Below are 20,762 nucleotides of genomic sequence, written 5' to 3'. Positions count from 1 at the left end.
TNATACCTTTCTAATTTATACTTAAGCCTCTATCCCTTTGTTGATGTGGAGTAAGTTACAGCGGGGCGAGAGGGGGAAAGTGGCAGCCCCACTGGGACAAGCCCTGCGGCACTTTACATCTACAGTTCCACTCCGCTGCACCCCGCGCCCCGAAGAGTTCATTACTCCCATTCCGTAGAAAGCGGAGGCCACACAGCGACGTGTCTCAGACCGCTCCGCCGGCTAAGGGAGGGGATAACGTGTGCTACAATATACTTTAGTTATTGTAATAAAGACTGCATTTTTGTAGAAAAAGAATCATACACGATTAGATCTGTTCTATATACTCATGTATGGGAAGACCACCTCTTATAATTATTGTTTTTTAAACAGCAGATACCACAGTCTATGCAAATGGAACGTGCTGATAAACCAGTAGGCAGCAGTGGAAAGCCTGAAGTGCAACCTAAGGTCCCACCGTGCACAGGCTGATGACGCAGCAGACGGTGCTGCGGACCTAGTTTCCTCCTGCTTGTTAATTGCCTGTTTGTATTTACATCAGATAAACAAACAAATCAAACATTTAAGAGTGCCGGTACATGTAAAAAGTTCAGCTAAGGAACTGAATGTTAAAACATAATGACTGAAATTTGATCATATGAAGCAAATATCCTAAAATATTATACAGTGGATCTTAACCTTTTTCTCTGACAAATTGATCAAAGCAATCCTGGAGTTCTGAGATGTGAGAAGCTGGAGAGCACCCGTGCGCTGTCCAGGGGAGTGTAAAACGGCACGACCGTTCTGGAAATTCTGGCACTTCCTTTAGAGCAACACACACTTACCAAGGGCCCAGCGGCTGCACTCGTGGGCCTTCGTGCCAGAGAAATGGAAAATCAGTCTATGCAGAGCCCACACACATAAATGTCCATAGCTTCTCCTTTTCTAACAGCAGAAAACATGGAACACAACTGTCCTTCAAGGGGTAAATGGTTACGCAGATCATGCTACTTCTCTACTACGAAATGTTACACAGCAGTAAAGAGGAAAGAACTACTGATTGATACACACAAGGACAGGGTCTTAAGGAAATTATGCTACATAAAAGAGGATGGTCTCAACAAGTTAAATATTGTGCAATTCCCTTTGTTTACCACTGTTTGAACTAACAAAATTAGAGACAGAGGACGATGGATTAGTGGTTGCCAGGAGTTAGAGACAGAGCAGGGGCTGGGCACGGACACAAGGGGGCAGCCCAAGGGGCAATGGGACAGTTCCGTGCGACTCTGTCCATTTCCAGTGGTGGTTATTAGAGGAATCTACATGGGAAAAAACTGCACCGGGCTACAAACACACGTGCGGGCGCGGCACACCTGGGAAAACAGCCACCTCTCTGTGGAGTGTGACACTGTCACCTCTTTCCTGCTGTGCTAGCGTGCGTGACTGTGTACAATGTGACCACGGGGGGAGGCTGCGGGGTGGTGCACGGACTTCTGGTTTCATTCTCCCCCCTGCCCAATTTCCAGTGATCCTATAATTATTTCAAATAAAACTTTTTTTTTTAAAAGCGGGGAAATAATGTTTAAAGACACCACATCTATCTTTGGAGGCATAGATGTGGGGTAGAAATAGGAACAAAGGAGACAAGCAAATCGTTTTAAAGACTATGTATAGGCAGATGAGCCATCAGCAGCGCTAGTGCAAGACAGCCACAATGAAGGCCTCAGCGCGGAGGGCCAACTCTCAGGGGACTCTGCACGGGAGACAGAAGGAGTCTGGAGGAATTCGATGCTCGGGAGGCCGGGGTCGCTCAGAGAACAAACCTGTTCCCGTGCAGAACAGAAACAGGCCGCTCTGGAAGGGGAGGTGTGGCGTACAGGCTCTGCTAATGATTACCAGAATCCACTGGACGGCAGCTGGTCTACACCAGGAGCAATACATATGTATATATATTCCTTCATCAATTTGTTTGAATTAGGTGAACCATCATGATCTGATTGGTTCTCCAGCGCCAGAAAGGACAGGAGGGAAAAGAAATTTAAGACTAGTGTCTAGCTGAGAAAACAAGGGGTACGTTTTCGGTGGACTCCTGGGGCAAACTAGGTGAGGCTGCAAGAAAGGACAGCTCCCAGTGCCCGGCTCCCGCGGAAGTGAAGGGAGCTCCAGCTTCCTGGTGACCCTCCCCCGACCACAGTGTGAGGGCCAGAAGGCTGCTCCCCGCTCCCCGCTCCCCAGAAGAGTGAGCACCGGCTGAGCATAAAGAAGAAAGTCTGTTTGCTCAAGTGTGAGGCATAAAAATGAAGCCAGACTGGCACGAGGGACCAAAAAATCTCCAGGTGGCTGGGAGGTCTTTATTTCTGACTTCTGAATAAAATGAAAGGTTCCTGTTTTCCCAGGCCTTCCCCCAAACAAAAACTTGTCCCAGTTCAGTGTGTAAGTTTGCAGAAGTAGAACCAAAAGGCTTCTTCACTCAAGCTCAGCAGGAATCACAGCCCGATACAAATGAGAAAGGTCCTTCCCGGGAAACCACGGCTGCTGGGAATGCAGTGAACGAAAACCAACTCAGAGCCACTGACTTAGTACCAGAAATGGACGTGGGCGGAGACCTCAACGGGACCACTCCGTGGCCTCAAATAACCCGCAAATCTCAAAGGTAATTATCAGTTAACGCAGGACATCATTTTGAGAAGGACGTGAAGTGAGTATAAATGAATGAAAACAATTATGCTTTTGCTATATTTGAAAATGGAACTATGTCTCTCAGAACATATGCTAGAAATAGGCACCATTATTCTACAAGCATCTGAGTATCTCCTGAGTGTGGCTAACCGGCGGGTACAAGGTGAGATGCAGCTCTGGTCTGCAAGGAGCTTGACATCTACCAGGGAAACGGATGGGTGTCTAAACTAGATGACGTACACAGAAGCAGGAGTAGGTTCTCCGCCGTCACTCACTTGTGTATCACCTCCTGAACATTACAGCTGGCTCGGGAGACGCTTTGGAATGAATATGTAAAAGAATGAAGGAATGAATGAATGAATGGCAGTGGGAAAATGCACTTAAAAGGAAAGGAGGAGAGCCCCCTAATAAAAGCCTAATAAAGGGACTACTATAATCAGAAACGATATGAATAAAACCCTACGAACAATCCTGAAGGGAACAGAGACTGGGAGATGGAAAACAAATAGGAGACAAGAGCTCTCCTAAAATAAAATCTAAATTTATGTTAGACTAATCAACAGTTCTTTTAAATACGATTTCAAAAACACTTTTTTAAAAGGTATAGTACAAGTCTTCATCTTCTAGGAGGAGGTTAAGCATCTCATGAATTCCTTTCAGGGAAAACCAGAGACAGAAGGAGCCCCAGAATGCTTCCACATCTGAGCTTACAGGGGAGACGGAGGCGGACACCTCCACCAACCCCTTTCTGCATGCGACCTCAAGGTATAACGTATTTGCCATCTCTGTGGAAACATTTCCTCTTCTGTCACTTGCCAGAAACAAGTATTCTGTCCGCCGTCCTCTGGGGACAAGAGAGTAAAGGGTCCCGAGATCTCGGCACGCTGCGCGGGAGGACGTGCCTGCCTGAACAAGCCTCGCAGGCCCAGCCTTCTTCTGGGAGTGAGTGTTAACGGGGAGTCCCGAGCTAACACTGAGCAGACGTCACTGAAGCCAGGGTGTCCTTAATTAATGCTGATGTCTGAGCCCTGGCTTTGGCACATTCAGTGTTCTGTGAAATCCACTTTCACTAGGATCTGAGAGTGTCACACAGTCTGATACAATCAGATGGCAACTGTGACTTCAGCCACATGACAAGCTAACACACAGAGAGGAAACCCGACAGCTCTGACCACAAGGCACAGGCCGTCTATTTATGCTAAAATGGGCACACACGGTCTCTCTCTGAGTGAAGGGCTCTCCTTAACTCACCTCCTCATCCACACCTATACCCAGTCCCAGCCCTCACGGGTTCACTGTGGACAGACACGCAGGCTTCCACCACCCCCAGCAAAGGCTTGCATGTGCTCATGCTGCAAGGCAGGCCTGCAGGAAGTCCAGCTCAGTTCTCGTCCACGCTGACCAGCATGGCGGGAGCAGGCTGCGCATCAGCACCAGCCACCTTTGGTCCACTCTCTCACACCACGACCAAGCCACGTCCCTTCCAACGAGTTCAAAGGCGCCACTAGGTTACGCCTCCGTCCCGCAGTGTCTTACCTCTTTTACGTGGGTGTGAAAGGACACAGACATGTCCAGGAGGATCTTCCGTTGCTCGACCCGCCGAACAAAGTCTTGTATCCGGTCTTCGAGCTGGTGGGCAGCCTGATAAATCTCTTCTGGGTCACATTCCCCAGTCTGAGCCAGCTGCTCTGCAGCTTCTAGCAACTTGTCTGCATTGGTATATGTGTTCTGCACAAGAGAACAGCCAGAAAAGCACAAGGTGAACAAAACCCAAACCAGCCAGGCTGGGAGCCATAACACCGCACCGGAGTCAGTCTGTGCTACTACCCCCGATCACTTCTGCAAACCAAGCAGAACGCGCGCGATGCGAAAGCTGATTTCGGGACTTCACTACATGTCTATCAGCAGCCTTGCCCTGACCGTCGTAGATTGTTAAACCTCGAACCTCATGACTAGCCTTCCGTCTCCAGCAGTGAGGGGATATCTGCAGGCAGCTGCTGGCTCTCTCTTGACTCATGCAGAGCTCTCTGCGCTTTTTGCACAGCCAGAAAACAGCAGGGAGCCGCAAAGGCTCGCTTCACTTTTTCTCCTGCTTGTGTGACAGTGGAGAGTTCCAGTTTTGTGTCTTTCACTATGATAGACCACCACCTCACAATCATTCCAAGTGCAAGTGGGAAGGCTCACACACAATCATAAGTTACTGTCCCTTTTTACATGTTTCTACTTCTTGGTCATTCTGTGCTTATCCCTTTTCTACTTAAGGGTGCACCTGCTTTGAGAAAAAGGAAATAATGGCTACAGTGGCTATAAAGTAGTCGGAGTTGAAAGAGTGGGAGGTTAGGGAAACAGGGGTCTTGAATACCCCAAAGATCGGCCCAGTTTTAACTCTTACTCACGGAGGCTGCCCATGGGTTCCTGAAATAAACAGGTGTGCCGGAGCCTTGATCCTGCGAAGTGGGAAAGACTCGCTGATGGGGAGGGGTGAGGTCGGGCAGGTGGAGGACTTCTAAGAAACCCTGGGAACCTTGTGGTCCCCCCAGCGGAAAACGGGCTGAGCCCTTCATGCTCCTCCCCCTGTATGTCAGTCCTGAGGCTGAGCAAGGTCGGTGACTCCTCAGTGACGGTTCGTGGTGCCCTGTGTGTGGGAGGCTGTCCCTGTGGGGAGACCAAGCCTGATGGGGGACAAGGGCACCCCCTGCAGTGGGGGGCATGAAGCTACTAAGCCCAAACACTCAGGACAATGAGAGGCAGCTCCCTCACTTTGGAGCACAGAGTACCAGACTTGGAAGAAGAGAAACCTGCATTAACTGCATGGGGCGGGACTAGAACTGGAGGTGCTATGAGTGAGGAGGGGAAACAGCCGATTCCAGGGCTGGAATGGCACAAAGTACAAGATGACTCTGAACAGTCCACTGGACCAAAGGCAGAGAAATGCTCCAGAACCACGTGGATGGGGCCAGACACAGAGGTCAGCGCCAGGAGGCCCCTGCTGGCCCGAGCAGGGATGATGAGAGTGAAAAGTAACGGGGACCGTGTGACCCACCGAATACAAGAGGAAGCTGCGAGTCTCTTCTGACACAAATAAATAAAACTGGGTGAGGAACGGGAGTCTACGCAACGTCAAAGCGCCTCCCCACACAGGACTTACGAATCACAGGGGAAACACTCACTTTACAGGGGAGAAGTCAGGCAGGCTCACCGCCTCGACCCAGGGGCAAAGGGAACCAGCTGTCACGGGACAAACGAAAATCACATGCCCCCTGATGAGGTGGCCTGAGAAGGACACAGCTGCACTCCTGGGGCACCCCTGATGAAGACAAATAACCACCAGAATCTAATCATGAGGACACATCAGACAAACCCAAAGGGAGGAACTGTGTCCAAAACAGTGGGCTTGTAATCTCCAAGGGTCGGGTCACAAAAGCCAAGGGAAGACAAAGACTGCTGCAGGCTCAAGGGCCGTGGGGACGTGATAACGGTCTCAGGTGAGTCTTCACTGGACCTTCACCTGTGCAGGGCCCCACGGGCTCTGAGGGCTACAGGGCCACCAGGTGTCAGTGCTAACGTCCTGATTCTGAGGGTGGAATCGTGGTGGTGTGGCAGAAGGCCCCCTTAAATAGGAAGTACACGCTCAAGTAAATGGTTCAGGGCAAAGCAGGCTCTTTGTGCTGTGCCTCCACTTTTCCTGCCAGTGTAAAACATGTTTAAACAGCTGTAGCACACAGCATGCGAGGTGTCTGGTGACGCCCTCAGTGGTACCGACACGCATGAGCAGAGCTCATGCACCCAGTGAGTGCGTCAGGGCGCACTGGGCAGTCTGCCGTGTGCAGGTGAAAATGGGGATGGATAGTGTCGGCAGGGTCTAAAGGGATGACAAAGACCAGCCAAATGTCAGCCTGCTCTCTTCCTCACCACCCCGAGTTTCGAGGTCACCGACACGCACTGTGCACCAGATGGGAGTGCCACCTTGCACCAGGCTGTCCAGTCCCAACCACAGTCCTCTTACAACGGGTAAGGAAACTGAGACCGAGGCGGGGTGGGGGGGTGGGCAGCCACTGGGTTCAGGGAATGAGGCTGGCAGACCCTGGAATCAGGACTCCAGAGCCCGGGCTTACGCCACGCAGCATGTCGTCTGGCACCTGGGGCTGCTCCACGCGGAGTTTCACGCTGCCCTGCTCACTCGCTGCGGCAAGGCAGGGCTCACCGTCATCTCCTCCCCGTCTGTCTGTCTGAGAAACCATTTTCGGGGGGTCTTTTCATTGCTGGTACTGCCCAAAGTCTCATGGGGAATCTCTGCACTGTGAGCAAAGGGTCTCTCAGAACTCTTTTTAGAACTAAATGATGGAAGAGATGTCAAGGAATCCCTTAAATTTTACTAGTTATGGCCAGACTTGAAAAATGCTTGTGTACATTTTACATGTTCTTCCGGATCCCATTATTTGAAATAATTTGAAAAGCACAGTCCGTTCCCCAATCTAACTGCAGGACTTTCAAGAGCACTGTCTTATACACTATGTTGCAGGGTGACATGTCTAAAAGCTAAGCTGTAATAAGTCCCACATAAAGCAGAAACAGGGGAACTGCCCACTTTAAAAGAGTTCTGTAACAACAAAGCATGTCACCTAAGTGCCTGCCTGCCATCCCGTGCAATTCTCTCTGGCCTTCCACATGCCCCACAGTGCAGGCTGGCCACCCGCCAATGATGACCATGACAAAACTGCCTTGGAGAAGCAAAGTGACACGACAGGATGAAGACTCTCACATCAGAGGCTGGTGTTCCCAGGGCAGTCCTGTCACTGACTTTGTGACCCTGAACCTCAGGCTGGAGAGGAAGGGCCACTCCACCTTATGGGACAAATCAGGGAGGAGACAGTCTGTGACTGAGGATGAGACAAAGGTGGTAATGATGAGGGAAGGGGTGACTGCCATTAATGACAACAAGAATAATGACAGAAACCTAGGAGCCACAGGAACCCAAGGAGCCTTGACAAATAAGAGAATGCAGTATCCTGGGTGCGATCCTGGAAGAGAAGGAGACGAGGGAAACCTGAACAAAGTATGGACCTGAGGTAATAACAATAGAGCAATATTGGTTCATTAAACGTAACAAATGCACCATACTAAGAAAGATGTTAATAAGAGGAAACTGGGGATGGGGTATGGAGATTTTTCTATGTCATTGCCATGCTTTTTCTGTAAATCTAAAATTGTTCTAAAGAAGCATATATAAAAACCAGTGTGTGTGTGTGTGTGTGTGTGTGTGTGTGTGTGTGTGTCAGTGTACACACCCAGTCCTTCCGGGAGATGCTAGCACTCACGCAGCTCAGCGCAGATTCTCGGCACAGAGTGAGCTGTCCTACTGGTGGCCAGCTGCCAGCACCCGAGGCTCCTGCTACAGAGGCTCTGCACACATGCTGCCCACAAAGCTCCTCCCATCACTGGAGGCTGTACCCTGACGTGACTTCCGGGGATGGGGGGCTTCTGGAGACCCACGCTTCCCCTGCAGGGCCTCACACAGGACCTGGGCCCTGCTCTTCCCAGGAGAGGCACAGCTCACGGTGTATCGTGCTTTATGCTGCACACACACCCATTTTTAAGAGCTGAACCCTTTTTCTTATTGTCACTGCAGCCGCGAGGCTGTTTTCCTCTCATGTGAATCTCCAGGTGACACCAGCAGCTACACATTATGGTTCTGATAGAAAGCGTCCCACCTCTTTGCTAGCAGGTAAAGACGTCTGCAAGAATAAATGTCCAAAGGGACAAATGCCTTGTTAGATTATCTGGGCTGCTAAACAGCATCTATTAGCCCCACTGCTCATTTTACACTTGAAATGAGCCAGCACCAAGGGCTCATGGCCTCCCCTGCGCACCTTCCCACAGACAGAACCTGCCTCAATCCTTTACCAAGAGAGGTCCCTGTGTCAGTAACCACGTGGGCCATGAATGCTAACTTCGGAGCTCCTACCCCGGGCCCCACGGCAGCCTGAGACATGGACGTTATTTCATCCCCACATCACAAGGGAGGACACCGAAGCACAGGGAGGCAAAGCGGTTAGCTCTAGGCCACCAGTGCAGCGAGGAGCATTCACTCAGCAAACGCCTGGGCCGGGGCTCCTCTTACGAGGGAAAATGCAGTCATTTACGTTTAGACGCAGAGACAGGAGGGATGTCAGGTAAGAAAGCCCGTTTCAGAGTCTGAAGGGACTGGACTGCTCCCCTCTCCTACCTGCAGTCCTGTCCCGGGGGCATCTCTCCAGTCTCTCCATGGCTGCGAGTGGGTAACAACTGCCGCCAGGAGGATTAAAGGAGACAAGTAAGTGCCAGGCCAGGGTGGGGGCCCGACCGTTTCCTCTTTTCTTGAGAATTAAAATTGTGTAACTGCTAGGAGTCAGGAAACAGGGAGCCTTTCAAAGGCGGGTCAGAGCTTCCTCTTCCTAGCGTCCTGGGGAGGTAAAACCCCAAGACGGCCAGAGGCTAGGGCAGGAGCCTGGGTTTCCTGATCTTAGAATAAACAGGACAGGAGAAAAACACAAGCATTTCACAACCTGAATTTAAGCTGTGCTACAAATGTGGCCGCATTCCTTACGGCCACCAGCCGACTGCACAGTGCCCTCCTTACAGAAGCGGATGAGTTCAGCAGGACCAGGGAGAGGGAAAATCCGCCTGCTTATCTTCTGAAAATCTAGAATCAAAGGTAAGGTTTCCTGCTTTCGAAATCCCACACTTCTTTGTCCTGGGAGACAAGATAATTACATGGCACTTATAAAATGCTGTTGACAGAAATGGCTTCATGGAGAATGACTCCCTGACAGGTTATGTCTTTGGAAGGTAATTTGAATCCCCGGGAACAAGAGGGCAGCAAAGGCAGTGGACGAACTCGAAGAGTAGGCAACTATGGGAAGACGCCCTGCCAGCAACTCACTAATCAATCATCTTAAAGAAACCCATGCTCTCAAAATCAGTGTCTTTCTTGAACCAGAGTTTTCTGGGCTTTACTGGCTTTTGTATTCAAGGCTTCTTCCATCTAAAAGGGAACATGAACATGGATGACTGTCGAAGAGCATCTTCCTTTTTGCCAGTCATCTGCAAAAAGCTTCACATGGAAAACATTTTAATTTTTTAAGCCCCTGTATGAAAATCCAATATGGCTGTGTATGCCACACTAGAAATTCATTAGCACGGATTCATCCAACAGGATGTATCTACTCATAATCCCTGTACCAAATAAAGAAGGGAAGGATCTTCAGGTTGGTGCGGGTGGTCTTGGGCTCTGCAAAATTGCATGCAAAAATGATGCAAGAGCTTCCTCATGTGGCTCCAGCTGCCTTGGAAACAAAGCCTTAGGCCGGGCCCCGCAGCGAAAGCCTGTGTCCTGCAGAAGTCATGGCCGGCGCTACGGCCTGCTTCCACCATGCAAACAGGGGGGTCCTTTCAGGTTCCTCCTTCCTAGAACACTAGAACTGTTCTATGTGATAAATCTATATTTAGTGCATTTCAAAGGAATTCACCCAGAAGACTCTCGCCACTTCCTCTCTGAACCTGTTGTGTTACTTCACCATGCCGCCACTCACTACTTTGAAGAAGCTGATTATACAGAAAAACTACTAAATAAATCGCTAATTCAAGACCTCTAAACTAAAAATAATTTAGAATGTATTTTAGAAAGGATCCTTCTAAACATAACCACAAGAAACAAACTAAACAACTTTAATCTTAACTATTAAAAGACCTTCCTTCTCCCTAAAACCCAAATTTGTTTTATCTTTATGAATAGGCTTCAGAAAATGAAATTAGCTCTTCATTAAGCACTAAAATACCTGTTTCCATTTTTAAGGTACCTCCAAAGGCTCTACCGTCAAGAAAATACATAGACCTAAAACAAGAACTTAAATCTCTGCCATAGCCCCGTCTATCACAACTTGCTTTGACAGAAAGCAGTCAAACACACAGAGGACAGAGAAGGAAATTTGGAGAAGGGAGTGATTCACGTCCGTGGGCCTCATTCCCCCTCTGCTACAGCGAGACTCCGATCACTCTGTTGATTGGGACAAGCTAGAGAGCTGTCAATGAATGAAGCTACAAACACAAGCGTAAACAATCTTTATTAAACCAGGTACAGAGGCTGGAGAGAAGCCCATCCTGATTTTTCAGGTCTCATGGCTCCCTCTCCACCTCACTGCATTTAATCTGTGGCTAGTTCCGGTCACGGAGAGGAGCCCTCCACCTACACCACCTGATGGTGCGCTCCGAGGCACAGCAAACCCCTCCCAGAGCCCCCTGGAGTGGTTCAGAGGTATTCTCTGTGATGTGCCAGGCCCTCGGGCTCCTGGCTGGAGCCACCAGATTCCTGAGCTCTGTCAGTGATCACCTGTGGCCTTTCACACAGCAGAAGGGTCCACAGGCTTGTGGGATTATGGGATTGGGGCTTTTCACTCTGACACCCATGGAGAGAAACTACATTAGCGGCTGGGTCAACTGTGACAGATTTCTGAATGTCTACAATGAGCAATGGCAATCACTGCGGGCCTACTGCACGCTGGGCTGCTGGCATCAGTGGGTGATGAGCAGGCAGAGGAAGGTAGCGTCTAAGAAACAGGGCATGATCAAATGCCATTCTTCAAGAGAGGGGATGGTCTGTAAACCTTTGATGCTGGAAAGAAAAGAACTAAGACCGGGAGAAGCTGAAGGGCCTGGGAAAAGGGGCCAACTGCAGGGTCCGGGTCTGGGCAGTGAGGGGGGAGGAGGGCGCAAGCAGAGAGAACACTAGCTGCTAGCCATGAAGAAGCGAGAAAATGTGGTGCCGGGTGCAGGGTGAACGCTTTGAACCTGCTCCCGATGGTGGGTCTGCAAAGGAGAGAGGCCTGCGGGGAGGGGAGGCTCCTGGAGTCCACCCACCAGCTTTCCAGGCCACATGGTGATGCTGCCCAGCAGTCCTACCTCTGTCCCCCATGCCTGCCTCTCATCACACCTTCTTCTTTGTCAGCAAGCAGAATCTTACTGATTTGCGGGTCTTGGCTTAGCCAGCAAAGCCCTCTGACAGGTGGCCACCCCTATTCAAGGGGTTAGGGCCTAGCCTACCTACCCACCCACCCTCCACCCCCGGTGCCTGGCAGACAGAATGCCTGACACGTAACAGGTGGATTATTTGAAAGAAAGTGGGCACAGAAGTCTGCAAAGTGAGCAAAAGGTGTTCACATTTAAGGTTTCTTTTCATGCGCAGCTCAGATTTAGGCTTTTGAGCCCTTTCAACTTATGGAAAAGTGAGTCTGGCACCCCTTAGAATCACAGGCGCAGTGAGCAGAGAGGACAGGAAAGGACTGAAACCCAGGTGGGTGGCGTGTGGAGCAGGCGAACACCTGTCTTTCTCCCAACCAGTGGTAAGAAGCCGGCCACGGCTCAGGGTGCTACCCTTGGCTCGCCCTAGAGACCTTCAGGCAGAGACGTTTCCTACAAAGTGTTCTTGCTCTTGCTGCCCCAGAGAACCTGTGCTGACAGCTTTGATGATCACCTTGGACCTCATGAAATAAGCTGACCAGGATAACAGAGGGCAAGATTAGCCATAGAGGAGATTTTCCTCATTTAGAATAGAAGGAAGCACAGGAATTGGAGGGAGGAAGGCCCATGGGATGCTGGACACACACGAGGGCCTTCAGGAGACCCTCACCCTTCCTGTGTGAGAGCGCACCCAGCAAGTGAGGAAGAGGCTGCTGGGTGAATGTGCCCACAGTCCCCCCTCTCAGGTTCTTTGGTGCCTGAAGTCTTTGCTCACAGGACACAAACTTCACACCCATCCTTGAACCACACTGGCTACAGCAGTAGCTTATCTTATAGAGAAAATAAGGGGGAGATAAGAGCACATTTTCCACATATTTTTTGCTACAAAAGGAAGGCAAATATTTTCCAGTATGTGTAAGAAGGAGACCGCATGTAATGTAGATTAAAAAAACAAAGACACCTGTGGCAAGGCTGCTGAACACGATCTTTTCTTACCTGTTTCTTGAGATTCAGAAGCAGAAAGGTTGGGATGCTTATCTTTACTTTACATGTGAAGACATATACAGAAGGTAGCATTTTAAAGGCACCATCACTGAATAGGACTTACGTGCAACGTGTTTTGTTATCCCACAGTTCTAGCCTGTGGTTCCCTGAGCAACTGATGGGTGACTGAGCCTTTGTCATATAAAACCTACCCACACAGGGGCCAAGGTCACTGCTGTTTACCTTTGCTTTACAGATTTTGAGACTACAGTGTCAGAGGCTGGTGACCCGCTCCCTGTTACAACTGAAGACCCTCTTCATTTCTAGTGAGCTTTCAAGCTTTCACGTTTAGTTGCTTACTATTACTATTTCTATGCTAGGTTTGGGGTTTGGGTTTTGTTTTTTTTTTTTGGTTGTTGTTATACTGGCCTGGTGGATCTTTTCCTAATACTTTATATATTTTCAAACTTTATGGGTATTTATATTTTAGGTGTGTCCTTTGGAAAAAAACAGCATGATTCTTAAAAAGTACTCAATCGGACAACTCTTTGTTAACAACTATAGTCTGTTTTGTGTTTACTATGATTACAAATACTTATGGACAAATTACTGCACCTTATTTGTGATTTCTATCATGATTTTTGTTGTTCTAATTTCTTTTGCTTCTGCCAGATCCAGTTAGTGAGCTTTTACTTACCCAATTTTCTGTATTTCTTTCCCCTTTAAACTCATTTTGAGGTGACTTCCATTCCTAAGCTTAAAGTAGTCAATTCAAAAACGCTTACACACACACCTGGATTTATAAACCTGAGATAAACCGCACCTCCCGCCTGACCCCTCAGAACCTCTCCACCTCCTGTGCTGAAGTGGTCTGGTGCTTTCGTTCCATTTCGTTTGTAGCTACCTCCAAATTTGCTGCCTTCTGTTTAATCACAGGTGCCAAACACAAGGCCCGTGGGCCAAATCCGGCCCTCTACCTTGTTTTATGCGGCCCAGCACCTGTTTCTACCTGGTGGCAGAGCTGAGCTTCTTGCTTTTAGTTAAGGAGCATATTTATACAGTCCTAAAATTACATTTGGCCCCTGGAAGACAACCAACTGTGAGGCTGATGTGGCCCCTGGTGAAAATGAGTTTGACACCCCTGGTTTAAATGGTCACTCCATTGAGATTTACGAACATATTTAGCAATATCTGTGCTCACTGATGCTGGTGGTCCTTTCTTCTCATACTTTACTTCCTCTCCAGGAGCCTATTCTTCAGGTAAGAAACTTAACCTTAAATGCTAAAGACACTTCTCCAAAGTCACACAGCTAGAGAACATTACAGTCAAACCTTGAACTCGACGAAACCCCGCAGCCTCTGCCCCGTCTCCGAAGCACACACACTGAAAGGAACCGGGAAAGGACGAGAAATGCCCGCCCAGCACTACAGGAGTGCCGGAACTGCTAGTCTCTGGCTATGAAGTGAAACTTCGCAAACTAGTCAACAAACAGCAGTACAATAAACATGGCAAAAATAGTCAGGATGTTTTTCTGTTTCAGTAACATCACATTTTCCAAAAGGGCCAACTGACCACATCACCTTTTCGCCTCTGCCCTGCAGGTTCGCTCTGAAATACGAGCATCGTCTCTCCAGAGTCACCTTCAAACACGTGTGGCTGGTTAACTCTTCTCAGATGCAGTTGAAAGCGATTTCAAACCACGCACACAGGGGCTAAGGGGGGAGAGCAGTCGAAGCTGCTGTGTTACCTGTGCTACTTCCTCAAAGTCCTCGTGACGCTTCTGCAAGGCTCTGGCCCGATGAAGGGATTTGCCCACACCTGTGTGCTTGCTCAGAAACGCCTCCCCATGGTTCTCAATCCAGTCCAGCACCTACAGGGGAACAAGCGCACGTGCCATCAAAACCACGTCCTGCCTCGTTCAAGGGCAGGGTTATCCATGGAAGACACACACCATTGCCCAACTCCATGAAGAAAAAGCAAAGGAGAAAAAAATGGAAACAACTGTATAGTAATCTAACACACTTGAGAATTACATCTTCTATCGCTTTCCAACACAGTTTTAATCAGCTCTTTCCTATATTTGTAAACATATGTATAAACGTTACAAGCAAGGATGGTTGACTTGAACCTCACCTCATTTTATGCCTGATGACGCCACCCAAACTGACTATGTATGACAGTGGTTATCAAGCCACACAGGACCATGTTAACATTTTCATAAGACTCAGAGCTTCACAACTCAGGCAGTTCAAGTTTAACTACAGAGTTAACGTTCTTCTGTCTCTTCTTTAGAAGATTTGAAACATATCAATAAAACCTAAGAAAGCAATACACTTAAATACCTCTGTCCCGATCTTTGAGGATAATTCATTCTATAAACTAAGCTGTTGTGAAAGGTAAACACCCTATGGATTTAATCACTTAAGTTGTTGTGAAATCCACCGCACTACAGAGGAGTGAAAACACAGCCACACACCCCGGTGTTTTTAGTTCCCAGCTGTGACTGAGCAGCTCCTTGGCACTGGGGCTGGAGAGAACACTGGCAGTAACACAACATCAAATGCACACTTGGTCGCTTTCTGATGGGGGGAAATAGCTAGCAAAAAACTAAGTCAGTGACATCTTTGGCTAAAACTGAAAGATGTTACTTAAATATTTAAATATACCAGTTAATATGCCACCAAAGTGCTGAAGGCTGCCCTGAACTTGCATCGAGGTAAATATGGTAACTGCATATGGATCAAGGCGATTTGGGACTGAAGAAGCCACTGGGCAGGCACAGCTGGGACAGTGGTCTAGAGGGCCACCTGGAGACACAGTGGTAAAGGCGAAATAGAAGGGGCCTCTCTGTGAGGTCAATGGCAATGAAGAGGATTCCCGGCCCTCTGTTCCCTGCACTATGGGGAGGTCAGAGGCGCTGCCATATACCTAGGAGGGGCAGTCAGGGCCACCGGCCCCAGTCCAGGGACAATGGGACTTGTGCTCCATCACTGCAAACCAGTACCTTCTGAAGCTGAGGGTCGGAGGGGTCCTTTCTGCACAGATGTAGCGATGTTAGCAGTGCATGTAATAAAATGGCTTGCAAACTGGAATGAATCTCTGGTGGGCCGCTGTAAAGACCCTTGCAGACGAAAGGAGCTGAGAGCAGAAGTGGGTGTTCATGGGGGAGGGTAGGGCGGGGCATGGAGGCCCAGCCTCGCAGGGGGTGCCCAGGTCAAAGGTACCTGGTCAAAGTAAAAGGTTGGCTACCTTTTACTAGTTCATTTCTGACACGTTTTGTCAACACCACCACTCTGCCAGTCACTTGGGCTCGCACTATCAGAGGAAATGTTACTGGATCCATTGGTGTTGCCTACCAGCTCAGTTCCTCAGTTCACCTGAAAGCTCTCTCGTCTCCCTGCTGCACACGAACACAGGGTCTAGCTGTGTGCTCTCAGGCAAGCTCCTTGCAGCTTATGAGCTGCAGCTTCCTTACCTGCTCAGGGGTGCTAATCATGCAAGGTTGCCAATACTCAGTGATACCTGTGTTAAATTAAGCACCTTAACATACAAGTGGCAAACATACAGTGCATATGTGTCCCCACCCATAAACTGTGCCTTGAGGCAGGCTCCCATCTAGTTGTACGCACTCTGGTGGCACAGCTAAGAAGATTCCACTGCTTTTTAACTAGTCTGCTTCAGTACATCACTTTTCCTTCCAGAGACAGACAGAGAAACATTCACTATTATTCTGCCATTAGGAGGTAGTGCCACACTCACTGTCTGACTTCAAGGCAGACATGAAGCTGCTGAGTTGTTTATACCACAGGCTCTTAGTACACATTTTAAAATTCACTCCTACAAAATGTCCAATGACAGCTTCAAGACATCTCAACCTTCAAGAATGGATACAGTAAATGGAATGTGCTTCAGGCCTTAGGCCAACAGCACGCAGAAGACAGGGATCTCATATTTTAAGATTGAAAAGAATTTGGAGCTACATAAGTAACATCTGTGCCTCGGTTCACCTGCCCATCAGATTTGCATGAAGGGCTGAATGACATTTTTTACTGTAATTATAGTATATTCTGTATATTCCTTCACTGTAAAGAAAAAATGAAGCCATGAGTATGCAGCAAACCTTAGGATTGCTGGTAGCTCAATACAGACTTAAAATAAGGCGCAATTTCAAAATGTAAAGGGTAAACATTATTTTTTGGTAGTAGGGGCTCGGAACACAAAAACACAATAATTGAAAAGTAATTATAATATGTGTTTGAAGCCTAAGAAAAGTGTTTCAGGAAGTGTAACTTGGAACTACAAGATGTTACACACCGACTGCTCAGGGTTATCATGGGCATTTTTCTTCTATCAGGGCTTCCTTTAGACAAAGCTTATAAACATCAGGTGAAATTATATGTCCAACAGATATGAACGCAATTCAAAGAAGAGAGTACAACTTTCAAGCACTTTATTAAAAGAGTAGCAGGCAGTTATGAAACCCACCCAGCTAGTATTCAAAACGCAACTCCCTCACAGGCATTATTTTTCACAAGCCTGCCAGTATTTCCTGGATTGCCAAGGAATCCAGAATCAATAGACTGGCCCCTTTTTATTAAATGCTGGTGTTCAGCATCGCTGTCAAGTTGCCTAACACTATCCTGTAATGTAACTTACCCACAAACTTTAAAATCACATCTCGAAGGCATGCTTGTGGATTCTATCAACTCGAAACACGCATACAGAGGAGGCTTCATCAACCTCATCCAGCCAGCCGCTACTGACCTCAGCCATGGCGGCAGTGGCTGCCATCTCTGTCTTGTGACCACGAGCCCAGGAACAAGGCCTGCACAGGACTGCTGCCAGATTCAGGGAAAGGGCACAAGCCGATCCCTCCCAGCAGTCTACCTGGTTCCATGCAGACGGCAAAGCCGGGAGGGCAGTTTCCATTCAGAGGATGCAATAGGAGGTCATGCCCCTGAATGCCAGTACCCGCTAAAGGACACAGTGACAGCTCCAAGGTCAAGGTCATTCCAAAGTGAGCCACGAACACTTACATGTTTCACAGCATCAAATGACAGATGTGCAGGAAATCCTATGGATTGTTTAGCTTAATTTTCAGGTTGTCATTACAAGACTGAACGTGATGCTGGTAAGTATGATTGTGCTCATTTCTTAAATAATGATATTGTTCTCAGCATGCTGTCTAGGATGCTGCTTAGGAAAACGAGGTAGGACCTCCGACACTATACAACCAAGAACACACAAGCCGGTCTTTTTTCCTGGTATTTGAGGACCCAAAGCGTATTCAGAGAAGAAAATATACAAACACCTGTCAATTCCAGCTACTGTCTGAAAAAATAATAACATAGTAAACGTTTTCTGTCATAATAAGGACAGCCCCTTCTAAGTCACATTTTATACATATAAAATGAAAATAAGCTCTTTGGTTCTATATTCAGTTAAAAATAAATATGATTACATGAAACAAATGAAAAACAAAGGTACTTCTAAAACACTCTGCATTTGTTTTTAACATAAAATCAGATTTTTTCCAGTTGCAAAATATGAATTTTTCCACGCCCTGCCCTTCATTCCCTATCAAACCAAAATTAACCTAGTCTCACTTATTTTAGTCACTTCTTCATTCAATCTGTTTGCTTTCGTTTAAACCACTGGAGATGCCAATGTAGACAGAGATTCACCTAATGAGTTTCTAGCTGCGCTTTTAAGAAAGTGCTGCAGAAAGAAACATTTGCTTGTATTTTGCCATGTATAATGTGCATCCGTGGTTTTGTGTGCATCATACAAGGGATTATCATGCCCATTATGATACCCATGACATGCAATCATTATACCCATGTCTAATGCGCATTAGTGGTCTCAAAAATAGGGGCAAAAAGTGAGCAGCACACATGGCAGACTGTAGTAACCAGAACCTTCTCCATGATCAATGTTATGTTAGTGATTCTAACAAAGGACGACTGACCAACCTAACAAGGTCAGTTCAAACTTACTGAATGTAAATAGGTGACCAAACAGGAGGCGCCTTCGCTTAGATACTGTTCCTTTTTATTAAATGCTGGTGTTCAGCATTGCTGTCAAGTTGCCTAACACTATCCTGTAATGTAACTTACCCACAAACTTTAAAATCACAAACGAAGAAACAGTCTGAGTGCACATTACTGGCCTCCACATATTCATCCTATGTTGCGCTACCTGTCACTTTTTCGCCCCCAAAGCTCAGACTATATTTTGCTCCTGAAGCCAGTGTCTTGGTTGTGCTCTCTCTGCCCCACAGGAGGCCAGGCCTGCTGACCCACTGCACGGGGAAGGCGCAAGGCCCGGCTGACTGGGAGGAGCTGGGCGCCGGACTGCTAGGAGGTGTGCTTTCCCATGCTTTCCTGTGCTTTCTCTGGTTCCATTTATGCTAAGGTGATGAGCTAAACTTCAAAATGTTGTTTTGGTTTTTTTTTTCTAAGTCTCTTTAAGTAGCTACTTTCCTTCACTCTTGGGTGGGCAATGGCAGCTGCTGAGAAAGCCTTTTCCCCTGACAACTTTTTAAAAAGCCCCTTTTCCGGCCTGGAAAGCCCCACTTAAATAGTCCATCCTAAGTAACAGGTCGATGCAACTTTACTCTTTTGATTACCTCATAAATAAAGCATCCCCCTCAGGTCAACAGTGGCGAAGGGGTTAAAAATCCAGTAGGCTTTTGGGAGCCTCGCCAAGCCCCTTGACTTTTTTGAGGCTACATTATACCACCTGGAAAATGAGGGGCTTGGCCCGACGTGCCTGACACAACTTTTGCAGTGAAAACAAATAGAAACAAAAGCCAACATGCATCTGTGGGCTCTGGGACTTGGGAGGAGGAGGAACTTAGGTCCAGCATTTTCAGCTGCCAACAATAAGGACAGGCTCCCGCACCATCCCCCGCGCTTCTTTATTTCTCTCCACTGGAGCCAGGAATGCTCATTTCTTCATTCACTGCATTTCAAAAGTAAATTAAGTTTGTCCTAAATATATATAGTTTTCCTAATATGGAAATCTTTGTTTAAAAAGTGGTTTCTAGAATATTCCAAAATCTACTAAGCCAAATCACTTACGGAAAAAAAACTATCAAAAAAACAAAACCCCCTGGCCTGGTGTGGCTCAGTGGATTGAGTACCAGCCTGCAAACCAAAGGGTTACTCATGGGTTTGATTCCCAGTCAGGGCACATGCCTGGACTGCAGGCCAGGTCCCCAGTAGGGGACAAAGACAGGCAACCACACACTAATGTTTCTCTCCCTCTCTATCTCTAAATATAAATAAATAAAATATTTTACCCCCCCCAAAAACAAAAACAAAAACCCTTCAAAATTCTTAGTTAAGTTACATACAGTAAACATATGGTACAGAACCAAATGTTTTGTTTAACTAGCATATGCTCCTATGCAATGTCACTCTGTGCATTTTTTAGATCAAAAAAAATTTATTTTATTTATTTATTTTTAGAGGCGGGGAAAGGAGAAAGAAAGAGAGGGAGAGAAACACCAATGTGTGGTTGCCCCTTGCGGGCCCCCTACTGGGGACCTGGCCTGCAACCCAGGCATGTGCCCTGACTGGGAATCCACGCACTCTCTTGACTGAAAGGACGTGTAGGTGAAACCCCTGGAGAAGGGCTAGCAAAGAGGTTAAAAGGCTTTTAAACTTTTACACCATCCATCAGTCTTTTAAAAAAGAAATCGCCAGTTCTGGTATTAACCTAGTTTTAATTAATAAGTATATAAAATTTCTTAAGAAAAACAAAGAACTTAGAAAGAAAGAGGGAAAGAATAAGAAAAGTAGGTAGGTTATTATTAAAATAAATAGTCTTGGATATCCCCATAAAACCCTAACCAAACAAACCACTCCTCTACCCACAATACTTAATCCTTTTAATAATTTTCTAAACATTTAAAAATTATTTTTTCATTCTTGGTTTAGAAATGAATATAAAATAGTCTGAAGTTGTCCAGAAAACTATCTTCCTATGCCCAGATAACTTCATCTGGGAAAATGAAGTTGTTACATGTACAGATGAAGTCTACACGTTGCACTATATAAATACATACACATACGCAGGTATGCCTTATACGTGTCTGAAATCTTCCCTGTCCAGCTGGTCC

At 47.3% G+C, this 20,762-nt stretch overlaps 1 protein-coding gene across 7 annotated transcripts in view; it reads right to left on the bottom strand.

Moving 5' to 3' along the window:
* The window catches only part of TRIO (trio Rho guanine nucleotide exchange factor), a 328,151-nt gene that overhangs the window by 142,881 nt on the left and 164,508 nt on the right, over positions 1-20,762 (bottom strand). For 6 of the 7 annotated variants that reach the window (XM_037063022.1, XM_037063020.1, XM_037063018.1 and 3 more), the window contains exons 10-11: positions 14,385-14,507; positions 4,195-4,386 (exon numbers count right to left, since the gene is read on the bottom strand). In XM_037063022.1, coding sequence (XP_036918917.1) covers positions 4,195-4,386; positions 14,385-14,507 — 315 coding nt within the window. Of the gene's footprint in view, positions 1-4,194; positions 4,387-8,884; positions 8,998-14,384; positions 14,508-20,762 lie in introns of those variants that run through there. The other variant, XM_037063021.1, reaches the window with a different exon arrangement.

The sequence above is a fragment of the Sturnira hondurensis genome, unplaced genomic scaffold, assembly GCF_014824575.4.
Source record: "Sturnira hondurensis isolate 20B ecotype Veracruz unplaced genomic scaffold, ASM1482457v3 Scaffold0014384, whole genome shotgun sequence".
NCBI lineage: Eukaryota > Metazoa > Chordata > Mammalia > Chiroptera > Phyllostomidae > Sturnira > Sturnira hondurensis.
The sequence above is the reverse complement of the archived record's forward strand: the minus strand, read 5'-3'. Positions and strand labels throughout refer to the sequence as shown.